At 43.9% G+C, this 16,253-nt stretch overlaps 1 protein-coding gene across 1 annotated transcript; it reads left to right on the top strand.

Annotated features, from left to right (window-relative positions):
* Nucleotides 1-1,383: 1,383 nt before the first annotated feature.
* On the top strand, nt 1,384-14,040 carry LOC104073486 (F-box/WD repeat-containing protein 10-like; the record flags this gene model as incomplete). The annotated part of the gene is made up of 13 exons (XM_009573284.1): nt 1,384-1,509; nt 2,616-2,825; nt 2,913-3,040; nt 3,988-4,110; nt 4,720-4,832; nt 5,286-5,489; nt 6,348-6,469; nt 7,035-7,183; nt 8,131-8,273; nt 8,986-9,144; nt 10,030-10,229; nt 11,436-11,624; nt 13,103-14,040. Coding segments are annotated over 13 exons (2,804 nt in total), but the record flags the coding sequence as incomplete, so codon positions are not given.
* Nucleotides 14,041-16,253: the final 2,213 nt, after the last annotated feature.

The raw sequence follows: 16,253 nt of genomic DNA, 5'->3' as shown, positions 1-16,253 counted from the left end.
GGAGATACTGGGACGCGGCACGGACCTTCAGGTGATGCTTCATTTACTGTTTATCAGGCAGAAAACTGGACCAAAACCCTCGCACCTCGGGCAGTCGGGCCTGCGGGGTTTGATGCCTGGGGACGGTGACGCCGTGGTGGTTTTCCCTTTAGTGCCTTTTGAGGTTATCGGCGTAGGAAAGGCAGCTACTGCCTCGCTGGGGCTGTGCCGGATTCCCCAGAGCTCCAGAAATCCTCTTGGTTTCTCCCAGCTTGAGATTTGCAAGGTGGCCGAGTTTAACACCAACTGAAAGTAACTCTCTGGGCGCTGGGCAGGAGGACATCACCCATGACCTGGGTGCATGGCTTTCGGCAGAGTCCTTCCCCGCAGGGCCAGCGGTGGAGAGAAACAGCACCCGGTCCTTGCTGCTGTTCTTCCTCGTCTGGGGAACGAGCTTTTGTTCGCAGAGTGGTAGGGCTGGGATTATCAGCTGTTTGTGAGGGTATCTCGTGTCCTTCGGGGAATGTGGAGTGCTGCAGTCACTCTCTCTCTGTCCCAGAGACCAAGATCTGCCTCTGAGCTTTCTCGGGTCATGCTCTGGGCCAGCCTGGGGTTCGGGGAGATGCTAAGATGGAGGTAATGTTACCCAGGTTCCTTTCTGTCATCTGCAGCAGTCCGGCAGCTCCCAATGCTGCTGCTCTGGCTGTTCCCCTCTCTAGCAGGTATTTTATTGCATGTGGCAAAATTCCCCGTGCAGGCAGTACAAAACTGCTGAAAGAAACCACCTACCTAACATAACTGTTAATTGTAGCTTTATTTGCCTTGAGCTATTAACCTTCTGGTTAATACTGCAAATCTGGTATCGTTTAGGTCTCTGATCCTTCCAGCTGTAGGAAATGAGTGGGCAAAGCTGGGGGTGAGCACAGGTCATGGAGGGAATGGGGTGTTCCTGGCAGCAGGAGACGGGGCCAGATGGGACTCAGACCCAGCAGCTTTACCCTGACCCAGCATCAACCTCCCAGGGCCAGCTCTGCCTCAGTGCCAGCCTGCACGTGTGCACCAGTGTGCAGTAACCCTGTAGAAGAGGTGATCGTTAAAGCGAAGAGGAATATAGCTTATAATGGAGTATAGTTGACAACAACGTAATGAAAACAACTTTGTCATTAATTCTCCTGGGCAACACATCTCGGGAGGGGTGGCTATGAATTGAATGTTTTAAGCGATTAAAATCATACTAAAGAAAGCACTGAAGGGACTAATTCTGCACAGCTAGAAGGGATAGAATAAATAATATAGCATAATTTATTTATTAGATACTTACTATACTATTCTAACTTCTGCAATCCCCTAATTCAGCTCTAAGATGCCTACTGTAAGGTTTGACTCTTTTCTTAATTCTTCCAGAGGAAGATGTAGATGGATCATCTGCTGAATCCCAAAGCAGCTTCAAGGAAGACAGCTGTCCTCAGCCCAGTGCCCAGATCCAATTTCCACTATGGCCTGCTAGTGCTTCTTCTGCAGCTCTTAGAAGTAAAACCTCATCTGCAAGAACTGGCCAGCTTAGTATGATGGGTACCACTACCTGAGTATTTAATACTAGGGAGAAAAAAATCTATGGTGTTTCATGCCAGGACACTAACAACTGGCACTGCCTCGGAACAGCTCTGTTCTGGGTCATTTTGGAAAAAAGCATGGCAGACCACAGCAATAGTTAGCTGGAAAGTTCAAAGTGCCATGCCAGAGGAGGTGATGCCACTCAACAGATGCTTGGCTTTGTTCTGAGTTACTTCTCAAGTTTGCCGAGTATGCTCTTATCGAAGAGACGAAAGACAGTGTCTTCCCTTCTGCTGATTGAGATGTTGTTCTGCCAGGTGTAAGGTCTTCCACCAGCGCAACCTCAATTTCAAAACCTAACACTGTGGCTGGTGTTGCACCTGAAAGGAAGGAAAGCCTTACACTGTGGGGGGTTGAAGTTTGGCAAAGATGCTAGAGATGTATGCGAAAACTACTGATGTGAGAAGGGCGTAGGCTGTCTTTACCCTTCCGTTATCTCTGGGACAACAGAGAAATTTGTCCCCATCTCTCTCCTTCTGCAATGTCATAACCCAAGTCATATTTTTACTGAAGAAAATCTAATGGCTAAAGGAAGAGAAGGTTTTCCACTCTTTTCAGTAAAGTAGTGCTATGTCCTTGGCATGAGGTTGTTTTGGTATTTCCCCCTTAGAGTCTGGGACAGTCACTTTCCCATACTGGTGACTGCTGTAGATAGAGGCGGAGGAGGTAAATATCTGTAAAGAGAAAACTGTCACACTGCGTCCCCACCAAGCTCACCCAGGGTCTCCCATGGCCCTCTGATCACTTGATTCTTCCAGCTGTGAAGAGCCCTTACTACCCTTCAGGGCAGTGGGAAGCGGGAAGAGCTGTCATTCTCTGCCCTCAAACCCCACTGGTGTGAACTGTCCTGCAAGACCCTGAGTGTTTTCAGCATTTTCCTTTGAATGGTACAGCACCAAAGGGATTAGCGGAAGAGACAGACTAAGATCAACCCCCTCTTGCAGCGCATTACTAACGACAGTACTGTTAATAGCCACAAAAGCTCAAGCACTTACAAGATTGTAAATTCCCCTGTCTTCTAGGTGGTCAACCACCAGCAACGCGCTTCTGGCCCCAAAACACTGAGTGCCTCATCCAGGAGGGTCCTGACGCAGGGGACAACTCACCTGTTATGTCGTTAGCTGATCAAGATGTCACCGTGGTTCCTGCATCTCTCCAGTCACTCTCTAATGTCAACCAACCCAAGGACTTCATTCGCTGCCTGCCACCTCACCTGTCCATGTACATCCTGGGTAAAGCTGCTCTGATTTCCCAAGGGTGGTTTTCCCTAAGGGTAACGAATGGATGGCGTTAGCCAATCTATCCCTTTAATTTCTCAGGGCTTTTGGATCAAAAATCTCTCAATGCATCTGCTGCTGTGAGTAGATGCTGGGCTTTTCTGGCCAATGAAGTCAAGAGGGAACGTGTGTGTCAAAGCATAGTACAGGAGAAGATCCTGTATTTGCAGGTATGATGCCTGGGTTTCTGCCATTATTATGCGGCAGAAAGAGACGGTGTTTTTCTGCCCAAGCCATTAGATGGAGATGCTTTTATTAGATGCTACCTCCCAACTTTGCTCTGTTCCTTTTTCCTCCATCTGCAGAGCTAAGCCAGGTTAGATGTTTTACTGTCACAAGTAAGCACAACAGAATAGCTTTTACTGACCTTTAGAGAGCCTGTGACTCTAAAGATGGATCAAAATATTCTTGTAATCAAGAAAGCAGAGTTTGGTCACAAATGCAAATACTGGACTTCCAGGAGCTAGTGGAAACTGGGCAGAGCTACAACGGCTCCCTGAGGCAGCTCAAAAATGAGCTTTATTTGCACCGCATAGGAAGATGGAAATGCTAGGTTTCTTCGTGAGAAGTAAGAGCTGGTAAAGCAGAACTTTTAGAAAAGGCTTGTCCTGGTTAGTATAGACCTGCCACACACCAAGTTAAGTGTAAAGGTAAATCCCCAGAGATAGTTGGGAGTCTTTGCATGCTTTGATTTGTGAAGACAGTATAGAAATCTCAGTTCTGTGCTAGCATTCAAAGAAGGCTTAACGGAAGGTTTCACGCATCAAAAATGAATCTTAAATATTGATAAAGATGTTTTGAGAGCCTCTCATCTCAGTGTGTTTGGATTCTGAATCAACTGAGTGCTCGCCAAAGATGAGATGCACTTTGAAATTTTGCAGCTTATTAAAAGCTTAAGACTAGAGTTTCAAAAAAACCAAAAAACAATTATTTTTTCACAAGAAGTTAAATCTTATACCAACAAGTGGTAAATGCAAGCCAGGTCTCTTAAACAATAACAAGAAGCCAGTAAGTGCAGCTCAGCTTTGCATGTAACTTCAGCATCAGCACATGAGCAGCATCCTTTGTGCGCATGGGCTCTGCAGTAACTGTGGTGCCTCTACTGGTTTATTCCTAGGGGTTATGCCCTAGAGGAGCAGTTTCAAACTATGCTAAAACAGTCGATGTGACAATTCCGCAGTTAAATGAAGAGGGTGATGTCATCGAAGTGAAAGGCCACAACTGGGGCAGTAAAACGAAGGTACGTTGGAAGTTGTTTGCCTTCCATGTTTCATTGTATTTGCACTTCAGCATTTGGGGAGGAAGGAGGACATGGTGGTCTTGGAAGACAGGACAGTGAATTCGGAGTTGCTTTACTCTTCTCCCACTCCTGCTTCTGGCTTGCACCGTCATGAGCAATTTGTCAGGACCAATGCTTGCTCAGGCCCTTCTTGCATGGGAGGGAGCCTGCATCCCTGAACTCCTGCCTTGAGCTAATGTGTCCCCCCAGTCACATGCATAGCCTTGAGGCTGGACCTGCCTTGAGCTAATGTGTCCCCCCAGTCGCATGCGTAGCCTTGAGGCTGGGGTTCTGGCAAGGCTGGGCAGCATCACAACAACACGGCCTTTTTCCCAAAGAATAAAAGGCGCAGCTGTCAGGTCTTCCATTTTTGCCACAGAACCTGGCATGGGAACAACCCTCGTTTCTGCACTAACACAAAGTTCCTGCAGTCTGGGTGTTCCTTACCAGCACTTTCTGTCTCTGTTGGTCTCATCACTATAGTGACGACCAAGCTGATACATTTAATACCATGGAATAATGCTGCATTCCCCGCTCCTTGACTTATATTTCCCTATTTCTTTCCATCAGGAGGAGGAAGACAATCTGCAGGCGGCCTATCACGGTCTGCAAACTGACACGATTCAGCTGGAAGAGAGAAATGTCTTCTGTGGCTCCTACAATATTCGTGTCCTCACAGACAAGTGAGTAGACTGCCCAGCTGTAGGGCCAAACAGTGGCTTCTGAAAACCTATCCCGCTCCTTGCAATCCTTCTGTGGGAATGTATGGCCAGAGAAGGGTCTCTCAGCATCAGTGTTAAGAAGTCTTCAGTGTCAAATCCAGTTATTTATAAAGATACCAAGATAAGCTATTTTTAAAGACATAAGGGTTAGCAACCCGCAGTGTAACACAAGGGATATAGGGCCGGGAGGAGCCCTCTCTCCTCTTTAAGCTTACCCTCCAGATGCAAACATGGTTATGTGGAACTAGGGACCTTGGTTGTGTGCCCCGCAAAGGATTCACCCGCTTAAGCGTATTGCCCATCAGGTTGCTCAATGAGGACCATTAAGCATCAGATAAATGCCTGTTGCAGTCTTAGACCTGTTGTACCTTGTTAGCTGGCTAAAGCTCACCTCAGTCACTGTTTCTAATCCAGATCAGACGGAAGCAGAATAATCCATTACAGCGGTGGAAACTTGGTAGCCATTGGCTCTGCAGACCGAAAAGTGAGGCTTCTTGGTATGCCGGGAATGAAAGAAGTGCCGCCTTTGCTCTCTGGCCACGCTGGGAGCATCAAAGCACTGTTCCTCAATGAGAAGAAAGGGTTTGTTCTCAGTGCAAGCTTTGATCTCAGCATCAGGTGAGCAGCACGGGGACTGTGCCCTGGGATGCCAGCCCCTTGGCAAATCTAGGAAAAATGAAACTAGTCCTTCCACCCCTACCTTTAGGAATTCTCCTTCCTATAATTTTCATTAGAGTAATGAAGCACTTGCAGTGAGATTCTGGCCTTGCTCAGGTCAGCATCGAGTTCAGGGAGGCTGGGTTTCTCCGTGACATTTTAGAAGGCCTGTTGTGCTAAGCAGGCTCAACACCCTGGTACGTGCTGTACAGCTGCTGCTTTCCAGGTGCTGCACCCTGAGACAAGGGGTGGAGATGATCAGCTCTTACATTTTATTTATCACTGAATCTCAAAAGTATCATGGTGAGGGGTAAAAAGCTAAGCAGCGGGTTGTCCGGCTCTAGTATGGCAATTGCACGACTTCATCAATGGCAACATTTAACAAAAACGGAGTTTATACCGACTTAGGCTCTGTCCTCTCTACTCTTCCCACTCCAAGGGCTTTTGTTTAAGTGCAGGCTTAAGTCCTCTAGATAAAGTCAACAGAAATCATTTTGGCACCGGTCAGTAAAGAAATAACCTTATCTGTAAAGCTCTACATTTTAAGGTTAATTGAAGGTAACCATGCCAAAGGTGAAATCTAGCCACACGTTTCCAGGCGGTTTGGAGGCAGAAGAACAAAGTATATGGGTAAAAATTTAATACTAAGCCTGACTTGATCATTCCAAATCCTCTGACACCTTAGTGGAATGACTCCTGATTTTAACATAGTGAGTATGGGAGAAGAGCTGGGCCTGTTAAGTAGGAAATAATGAATAACATGAATAAGCCATCAATTAAGTTAATCACTGTATTCCCTTTTCCCTTGGTCCTTTGTAGATGCTGGAATATATACAGTGGTGCTTGTGTGAAAATCTTTAATGGTCACCGTGGGACAATCACCTGCTTGGATTTACATGAAGAGCAGTTTGTGTCAGGAGCCAGAGATGGGATGGTGAAAGGTAAGAGCCAAGACCAGCAGCTTCCCAGGCAAAGGCAAATAGTAGCAAGCAATGGTCAGAGCACTTGAGTGTGTCACACTCATCACAACTCATGTGAGTGTGAAAGTAAGTCTGTGTGTGAGTGTGAAAGTAAGTCTGTAAATTGGAGGGTGAATTTTAGTGCCTCATATATTTGCTTCCAGAACAGCCTAAGCTGTGGACACACACCCACGCAAAGTCTCTGTGTCATTGAATAAATTCTCCTTATTTCTGCTTTTATTCAGTTTTAATGGCTTTGTGGCTATAGAGCCGGACCAACTCTTGGGAAAGTAGTATCAACTTTCAGCTTTGCCAGAGGTTTCCTTATTATTAGCTTATAGAATAAGGATGAAAAAGATGTGCTATTTTCTGGACTTTGCATTTAAAATTTTTGCCATGCAATTATACTTTTTAAGTCAGCACTTGGCTACATGCAGAGCTATAGGTACAATGTGCAACTGTAATTCTTTTAACTCATTTTGTACTCAGCAAAACTTATCATTGGGGCATATGTATTTTTAATATTTCTCTCCTTTGTCCCTAACAGTGTGGAATCTGGAGAGTGGGAAATGTCTCAAGACTCTGAAGCACAACAGTGTTGTTTGGGTAGTTAAAATGGATGGCACTCATGTTGTCAGTGGGTGTGACCGAGGGCTGGTGAAAGTCTGGTGTGCTGATACGGGCACTCTGATCAAAGTAAGTTTGTTAGGTGGATAATTTTGTGCTAAATGGTCAAAAATCTCCAATGCTAGTTTATCATAGCTTTTTGGTTTTGCCAAAGACTTTCTAAAAGAAACTAATCCCAAAAAACAAAGACAAAAGCAGTCTAAACTGATAAAAGAAACTGCAGAATTATTCGTGAACAAATAATATAAAACCTGATTTGCAAACAACTGTCAATTTTAACCCAGGGTTTGATTTGCCTTGCTTAACCCCCATCACTACTTGTTCTCTGTAGATACAGTCATCTCTGCTTCTGTAGAAACATTCAGAACCTGGGAAGAGGGTGGAAGGGCTTGACTGACAGCTCCTGGGGTTGGAGGTATCATGAGTTAGCCCAAAATATGAAACTTGCTCTCAGAACCAGTTTATAAAGCTGAAGCAGCTGGATAGCTGCTCTGCAATGTAAAGGTTGAGGCCAGAGTTTGCTAATTACCGTAGCAGATGTCCAGAATTAATATTAGTCCACATCTGAGAGGAGTGAAGCTCTTTCTACCTGTGGGGAAGAGAGTTGCAAACTGAGATGCATCTCAGATGCAAGATAGCTCAGCCAGAGCTGGGATAAGTTTGCAATTGCCCTTTCCACTATATTCAGGGCAGTCCAATTTTTTCTCACCTGGGTGAACGTTCAATACATGAAAAAGGTCTTGGTGCAGTAACATCTATTTAGCATGTGTAATAAAGATGGAAAATGGATGTTAATTCTATGCCAGTAGCTCATCATCAGCAACAAGCCCAGAATATTTCTTGTAAGTGACTATAAAACTAACACAGTTATCCATAGGGTGTATTGGTATGTTATAATAACACCCAATAAAACTACAATATAGTACATGAGGCTGGTATTGTGAATGCCACAAGATATCTTGGCATACAGCATCCAGATTGCTGACAGTGTTGCACCTATTTCTTTTACTTTGCAGACATTAGAGGGGCACCAAGGCCCAGTTAAGTGCTTGTCCTTTGACCAGTGGCACCTAGTCACAGGAAGCACCGATGGATATGTCCTGGGATGGAGCATGTTGGGAAACCTTAAGAGATGCCTAATAGCTTTCCGCCACCCGAAGTAGGAATTGGATGTGTTTCAAGTTGTATTTAAGTCTACTAAATCTGCAAAGAAAATGTCTCCCTTGTAGGAACAGAAAATGCCTTACCAGTCCCAGTATTTGAAAGATCCTTGCTTTCAACAGTCTTCATTTTAAAAACAGTGTCAGGCACTACATGGCCACAACCAGCGTTTGTCAGTTAAGACCTATAACAAATGCAAATACGCAACCACTTGTTCACAAACAGGGATGACTTAAGACTGACAGTGCGTAGTCCAATATTTCAAGGATCCCAAGCTGTATGCAACAGGGTATGACACAACCTGGTCAAGAATAGACACTGTCTGTGTTGGAGGTGGCTGAGTTACATGCTGAACCCTACCAACTGTATGCTATGCCATTTTCTAATACTTTAATTGTATATTAGAACTGTGAAAACTGTAGCATCATATTGTTTTCATTTACTTTCCTAGACATAAAAATGAAATTTAAAATGCAGCAGATGGTCATAACCATACTGGGTGCTATGAGGATGCACTGGGTTGGTTGGTTTGGGCATGGAGTGATTATGAAGGACTTGAAGATATTTAAAAGGTCTAATAATGATCAGCTCCTCTGTTTAGCCTGTTGATGAGGCAGACCTTTGCATCTCCTCCAAGACAAAAGAGGTAGTTGATCGTGTCTCCTTGTGAAAGCATGGTGAATGTACTGACACTTAAGTGTTGTTTTCAGGGAAGTTCTGTCTCTGGAGTTCCTCTATCTCAGAGTCATCAGCGGCTGTGCTGACGGAAAGATTCGTATATTTAACTACTTGACTGGAAGCTGCCTGAAAGTGTTGATGGCCAATAGCAGAGGGGACCCTGTATCTTCTTTCTGTGTTACAGGAAACAGGTTGGTGACAACAGCTGCCATTGGTCTCTGAACCAAATTAGGTAGATTACATTGTAATTTAAGGAATTGTGTATTTTTCCTTTTACTGTCCTTCTCACAAACAAGTTTTAAAGGGCTCTACTGCTTATTGACTGCTTTAATAATCTGATTTTGTTAACAATGGCTGAAAAGAGATTTTCTTAGTCCATTCAGCAATGTACAATTTCCTATTTCTATACAACTTAAGATGTAGACCCAACTGTAAAGCTGAATTCAGAACCCAAATTTCATAACAGGTTGGAGAATCAAGCCAAGGCCTGACAGAGCCCTTGCCTGTTCCCTGATGTATTGTTTCTTTATAAAAGCCAATAATGGAAAATCCTCCCAGGTTCATGCACCTCTAAACTAAAGGTAGTTCCCAGCTTCCGTGTAAGCAATAGCTAAAACACTGGTGTGTTATCAGTGCTGTTTTGGGCACAACTCTAACCACAGCAACATATGGGCTGCTATGAAGAAAACTAACTCCATCCCAATCAGACCGAGTACAACCCTCCTATTTAGGTTTAAATGTTCCTAACAATATGGTATCTCCAGCTTCTTTTGGCATTGCACTGATCTAGCTCAGTCCACTGTTGGCAATTTCCATCCTAATTATTTTAAAACTAATTTTGCCATAGAGCTGAATGAAAAGAGCCTCATGGAGCTCATATGAGTTATGAGTTACAATGTACAGCATCTGATTGATGGGACTAATTGCTAATGCCTCCTTAAACAGGCGATAGTTATCTCGGACCTCTTTAAGCGCCCTTGGGTTTTGTATTGCACAGAAGCAAATGGGTCCCTTAGGTAGTAACTGCTGTGTTAATGATATCTGTGCTTTTAACGGCTTTTCATTCCCTTCTCCAGGATGGTGATCAATTCACCAACTAGTCTGTTGATGTTCCAGTTTGAGGATGTCAGGTGGGACTATACCTTAGATGCTGACCGAGAGATGGTGGGGAAGAAAAACCAGCGCAACGGGACTTCAAGCAGAACACCGCTTCACCTTCAGCGAACGAAACGCCACGACCTCGGGCAGATGCATCAACTTGTTCTGGAGACGCAAGGTGCTGATCAACTCATGCTGTCTTGCTGGATCCACTGCTGGTCACCGAAAGGCTGTGGAGCATCTCAAAGTACTACGTACAGCCTCTGCAATACTCCGGCATCATTTTCTAAAATGAGTTAGAAATAGTTCGAGTACCCACTGCCTTCATCTGAATCAGTATACAGACTCTCTGCTTTTTTTAAAGTGCAGTCTGGTAGATGTGCTCTTGCATAGAAATAGTTCGAGTACCCACTGCCTTCACCTGAATCAATATACAGACTCTCTGCTTTTTTAAAATGCAGTCTGGTAGATGTGCTCTTGCATTACAAAAGCCTGGAAATGACAGAACTATTGAAAAACCTTTGTACCTTTTTAGAAAGGTTTGGTATAAATTCAACACGTTTGTCAAGACAGGCACTGTCACTTTCTAACTGAGTAATAGAGAAACCAGTAAATCAGTAGTATTATTTATATTCTTACAGCTGGCGTGCATGGATACATGCCGCTGATTCAGTGCTTGAATTATTTATTAGAAAATACTCCAGAAAGCCATAGGACACCTGCATTCAGGATCTGCCACCACTGGGAAATGCAACTGCACACAAGCAGGCACCTTTTAAATGGTAACATTATGATGTTATTTTTTTAAATCAGCAGTTATTTGATACAGTATGTATCACAAATCTTCCTGCTCTGCAATCAAACCGTATATTGCAGATAAACTCATGGGCTAAGAAAGCTTTCATGCTTTTAAGGCCATCAGATGCTAACCTTTGATACAGTATGTATCACAAATCTTCCTGCTCTGCAATCAAACTTGCAGATAAACTCATGGGCTAAGAAAGTTTTCATGCTTTTAAGGCCATCAGATGCTAACCTCCCTGATGCAGCTCTACTTGGTAAAAGACGTACAGTTTGTAGAAACAGGAAACAAACAGGGAGTGCAATATATTTTAATTTTAGTGGCAAAAAAAGGATGGGTTGTTTATACATACTTAATATTTTAAAAAATCAACATTTGCTGTTATCTTTGAATTCTGTGAGGTTTTCTGCTAAGCAAATATCTTTGGATTATTTCTAATACCTAGACCTTTAGAAGCTGTGAATAAGAGGCAAAACAGTAACCCAAGGCTTGAAATCCCATCAGTTATGAAGATTTTATTTAATAAAAAAATAAGTTTAACACCAGTGAAGCTTAGAGATTACTTTTTCTTCTGTTTTCTAGCTCTTGGCTATGAACTGATGAAATCAGCAGCTTGCCAGCAACAGCAGCATTTTCTCAAGATTGAAAAGACTTTTCGTATTCAGGCAGAGCAGCAGAAAAAGCTTTTCATTCCCGGAACCAAACAACCCCATGCCTTTGCCTCAGAAAAGTCAGCGAGAGCACGTTCTGCAGGAATCCCAGCAGATACTGGTAAGGACTCTTTGCAGCTAGGTAGGACAGTAATTCTTCAAACAAGTGCATCTAAGATAAATGAATGGATTAAACAAAAGGTAAGGATGTCTAGAAGCCAGGCCCATTCTGGATGAAAGGTTTGCAGCGGTAAAACAGATCACTTGCAGAGCCTGTGATGGTTACAGAAACTGCTTTAGATCAATGAAATAAACAGGACAAGTGCTCAGCTCTAGCTATAAGGCTTAGTTCTCTGGTATCTAGGTTTTTTTATTGTATCCTTGTTCTATTTTTGATTTCTTTATCAGGTGCAGGAGAATTCTGCATAAAATTTATTCAAGTAGTTGGTATGTAATCAATAGCAGTAACTCGAAAAATTGTTTAAAAAAAATTATGTAAATTGTCTCAGCCAGGAAAGATGTGGCAACCTGAAAGTTGAAAATGAGATAGTACTGAGATCAGAAACATAGTCTATAGCCATATGGTATTTGTCTCCTTAAGTTAGTTTTTCTCAGAATTTATATTCAGAATCTGTTGGGATCTTAAAGTTTAAGACTTGCTCTGACATCTTACTTCAGAAGAGCTGTACCAATTCCAAGTCTCTAACCCCAAACTCCTAGTGTTTGTAACTAAGATGCTGGGTCATGTGTATGTGCAGATTAAAGTCCTAAATTCTGTGAATGAGGAACAAGCAGTAATCTTCATTAGTTTGTTTTGCTGTATTCTGCCTTCCTGCTTTCTGCACTGTAACTTAATGTTCTCTGAAATACATTTCTAGAGGGCAGAAGTTTCAGTTAACCAGTCTGGAAAATCGGAATTGTGTTGCAAAGCAATGATACGTGAACAGCATTACATTGCAAAACAAAGTGACAAGTGAATCGCTATGGCAAGGCCATGGGACTTATGCAAACTGTGTCATAATCCCCATCTAGTTCTTAGTCAAGGCCATAATCACACAATCCATCTTGATGTGTCTGCCATACAGCACAGGTCACTCCTTACATCCCCTGAGGCAGCAAAGCTAGGCTATGAAGCATGTCTTGAGATTTCCAATGCAAATGCAGCTCTGAGTAGTAATGGTTCAAAGTGGTTCTCAGATGTTGGCTACTTCCAAGATTTCTACCGGGAACGGGCCTGTCTTGAAGCCTTTTCCCAAAGCACAAGCAGTAGGACAAGAAAGGGGGTGCATGGGAAGAGTGGTGGGGAACCTCATTCCTTTTAGAAACCATAGTTTGAAACAAGGTGGATTCCACACACAAATACAACGTATGTTACAGAATCTGACTTTAGTTTGACCCATATAGGCTATGGCAAGGAACAGTCCTCAGTTAACTGAGACAGAATTAATACTGATGTTGGCAGCGTCACTAGTGAGGCCAAGGATGAGCAAACTGAAATGGGCACCATTGGCTTGTAGCTTCCTATGCTGCCTGCTCTGTGGATTAACTGGGACTGTTCATATGCCTGCCAGTCCAGCACCCATCCCTTGTCTTACTCAGAGTACTACCCTGCCAACGACGATCACAAAAACTATCCTCAACTCAAATGTGTTGTTTTATTTTTGGAAACAGATGGCAAATCTGAACATGGCCCTTCTCTCTATGTACCTGCACATCCTGACAGGGCAGAAGCCACTTTGCAGCATGAAAAAGGAAGAGGCCCAAGTTGTCCAATGTCCCCTGACAAGTTCTTCTTAACGGTCAACATGCTGCAAAACGCCTGCAAGTCGGCCCCAGTCAGCTCCAGTATTAAGCACACTGCAAAAGTCAGGGAAGCATGGGAACGTCAGCAATACCGCCCTGAAAAGGTACAAATATACAAAACCCCTCTGCAACACAAAAAGGATCAGGCACTCCAGCTCCAACGTGTGAGATTGCGCAGTGATTCTCTGACTATGAAAAGAATTTCTATACCTTTTGAAACCAAAATGCTGCAGCTCAAGCTGAAAAACTCTTTGCATGGCCCCACTGTGAATTCCTCCATCCCTGCTCCCTCTGTTGTATGTCCCAAGACTTGTGGTTTGCTGCGAGAAAAGAAAGCTCACAGTGGTCGTGATAAAGCTATTCCTCTCACCAAAGATGGGGTTCAGCTTATCAATCCCTTTACAGCTTCTTCTGAACTGATCAAATCAACACAAGTGATGATTGCACAAATGAAGAATGAAGCTGTTTCTAGGAGAAAAAAGCCCTTTTGTCTGTATGCTGCAGACCCTTCCCGGAGTGACAGTGGGTTCAGGCTTCTGACAGGAAAACAGAAGGAGGTGTATGAGGCAGCTACTGTAGCTCAGTATCGGGCACACCAGACAAAGCTCACAGAAGACCAGCAAAGAGCATGCAAGAAGGCCTGGTTAAGGAAAATTAAAGGCCTACCTATAGACTCTTTTACTGAGGAGGAGAAAACAGCTGCTCCTGAACTTGGGCTTAATACATTTATCTGAGGTAATCCCGTAGTCCAACAACCAACCAGTATCTGGGAATTCAGGTGTCCAGCTGAGTCTGCCATGTCAAGATCCTGCTGGCTTCTAAGTATAAAAGACATCTCCACTGTAAGTTTTTCTAAGAGATATTATTGGTATTCAGCTATTTCTCAAGGCAGTGAATGGACTGAGTTCTCTCCTGGATTTATCTTGCTAGATCTGCTGTTACTACAGACACAGCACTGTTTGACGCTCATATGGCTCAACTGTGTGTGAATAATAATGAAAAAATCTTATTAGAGTTTATGTGGATTGATTAGAGTTTATAAGCTGAAGAAGTGTGGACTGAAAACTGGCTGAGCAGCTGAGCCCAGAGGGTGGCGATCAGTTGCACAAAGTCTAGTTGGAGGCCAGTAACTAGTAGCGTAGCCCAAGGGTCAATACTAGATCTGATTTTGTTTAACATCTTCATTAATGACGTGGATGATGGGGCAGGGTGCACCCTCAGCAGGTTGGAATGACACTAACCTGGGAGTAGTGGCTGATACACCAGAGGGTCGTGCTGCCGGCCAGAGGGGCCTGGGTGGGCTGGAGAAATGGGCTGAGAGGGACCTCGTGAAGTCCAGCGAGGGGAAGTGCCAAGTCCTGCCCTTGGGGAGGAGCAGCCCCAGGCACCAGGAGGTGCTGCGGCCACCCAGCTGGAGAGCAGCTTAAAATTTAATTTGTATTAAATAAAAAATGAAGGTAGTGGTTTCCATTTCTCTGTTTTTGTGGATAATAATGCCTAAATGTGCTTGATTTCCACTAATGCTTAGGACTTACATTGGCTTAAGTTGGGAAGACAAAAACCTCTCTAGTTGTCTAACTTCAAGTATCTGGGCCAGTGTACCAGAAACCTCTCTGTTATTTTCCTGCATTAGAGGCTTGAGGCACGACACTCCTGCCCACGGTCATGTCAAGAGTCCTTTCAGCAGCAGTTTGAGATGAAAGTCTGTGAAACTGTCCATACAGTAAGGTGGTGATTAGTTTTGGTTTGTTTATTTTAATGTCGTCTTCAACTTCCAAACCCTGTGATTAAGCCAAACCTTACTAACAGTGAAAAATAACAATAGTTGTCCCCTAAAGAATAATAAGAAACAGGTAATAAAAACTAAGTGTCCATGTAAAACTACAAGAAAGCCAGAAACTAATGAAGATGGGGGAGTTGGACTGTTGTAATTCAGATTTGCTGCTGAAATGCCATGCTGGGGATGAGCGAGGGTGGGAGGTTGGCAATTAGCCTTATTGCAGCACGTCTGTGCTATATATCACGGATTATAGTCGTCTGGGGTGGCTTTGCCTGACGTTAGTTTTGAGACACGAAGCGGCAAGGATTTCACACTTAGCCACGGGATGGCACTTTCTCACAAGAAATCTGGCATAAGTGCAGCTGCAGCCAGAGGCCCTTTGGCACAACCCCCCTGGAAAAAAAGCATCTAATAGAGGGAGCCCGGTGGAAAAACATCACGGAAAGGCTGATGTCCTTTTAATCACGCCGAAGTGAGGAGGATTAGAGTGTTGTCTTCCTATTGGGAGCCAGTAAATCAGCATGTCCCTGCAGGTGTGGGTCCGCAGGCACTTACAAGATGCTACGGTGAGCAGAGGTGGTATGAGATTACCTACAAAGGCAGAGCTGGACCAAGACCTTCCGTGATCGGCTTTAGCTCAGCACAGTGGATGCAAAGCTGGGAGCTGGGCATCAGAGATGCATTGGAAGGGAATTAACGTACGGGAAGACGTCATACACGGTACGTGAAGTCACTTATGGAGGTAACTACAAGGAGGTTGTTTTACTATCTTAACAATTCACTTCTGAATTAAATTGACCTTTCTGCACACCTGGCCTTCAGGTGTGCAGAGGTGACAACTGGGGGTGCTGTGGGCAGCACTGGTGTTGTGCAGGGCATGATGCACCCGCAAGCAGAGATAAAGCCAGACAGAGCGGTGGCAAGATAGTTTCAGTAGAGTTTTGTTGTAATTAGGTGCCATTAACGCTGTACTTGTCATCCCCAAAGTGTAGATCGTGTTATCCTGATGTGATGATACCGTATTGATGTCAAGGCAATTCTGTCTGTATAGCTTGACAAGCGTTTCTGAACAAAACATGCTTTCACCCGAGTGTTGGTTATAGCTAGAAGTGTTTGTATTTCAGCAGAGGAATGGTGCCTGACGCTTCACACGGTGAATAGAAAAGG

Source organism: Fulmarus glacialis, unplaced genomic scaffold (assembly GCF_000690835.1).
Source record: "Fulmarus glacialis isolate BGI_N327 unplaced genomic scaffold, ASM69083v1 scaffold1902, whole genome shotgun sequence".
NCBI classification, from domain to species: domain Eukaryota; kingdom Metazoa; phylum Chordata; class Aves; order Procellariiformes; family Procellariidae; genus Fulmarus; species Fulmarus glacialis.
The sequence above is the reverse complement of the archived record's forward strand: the minus strand, read 5'-3'. Positions and strand labels throughout refer to the sequence as shown.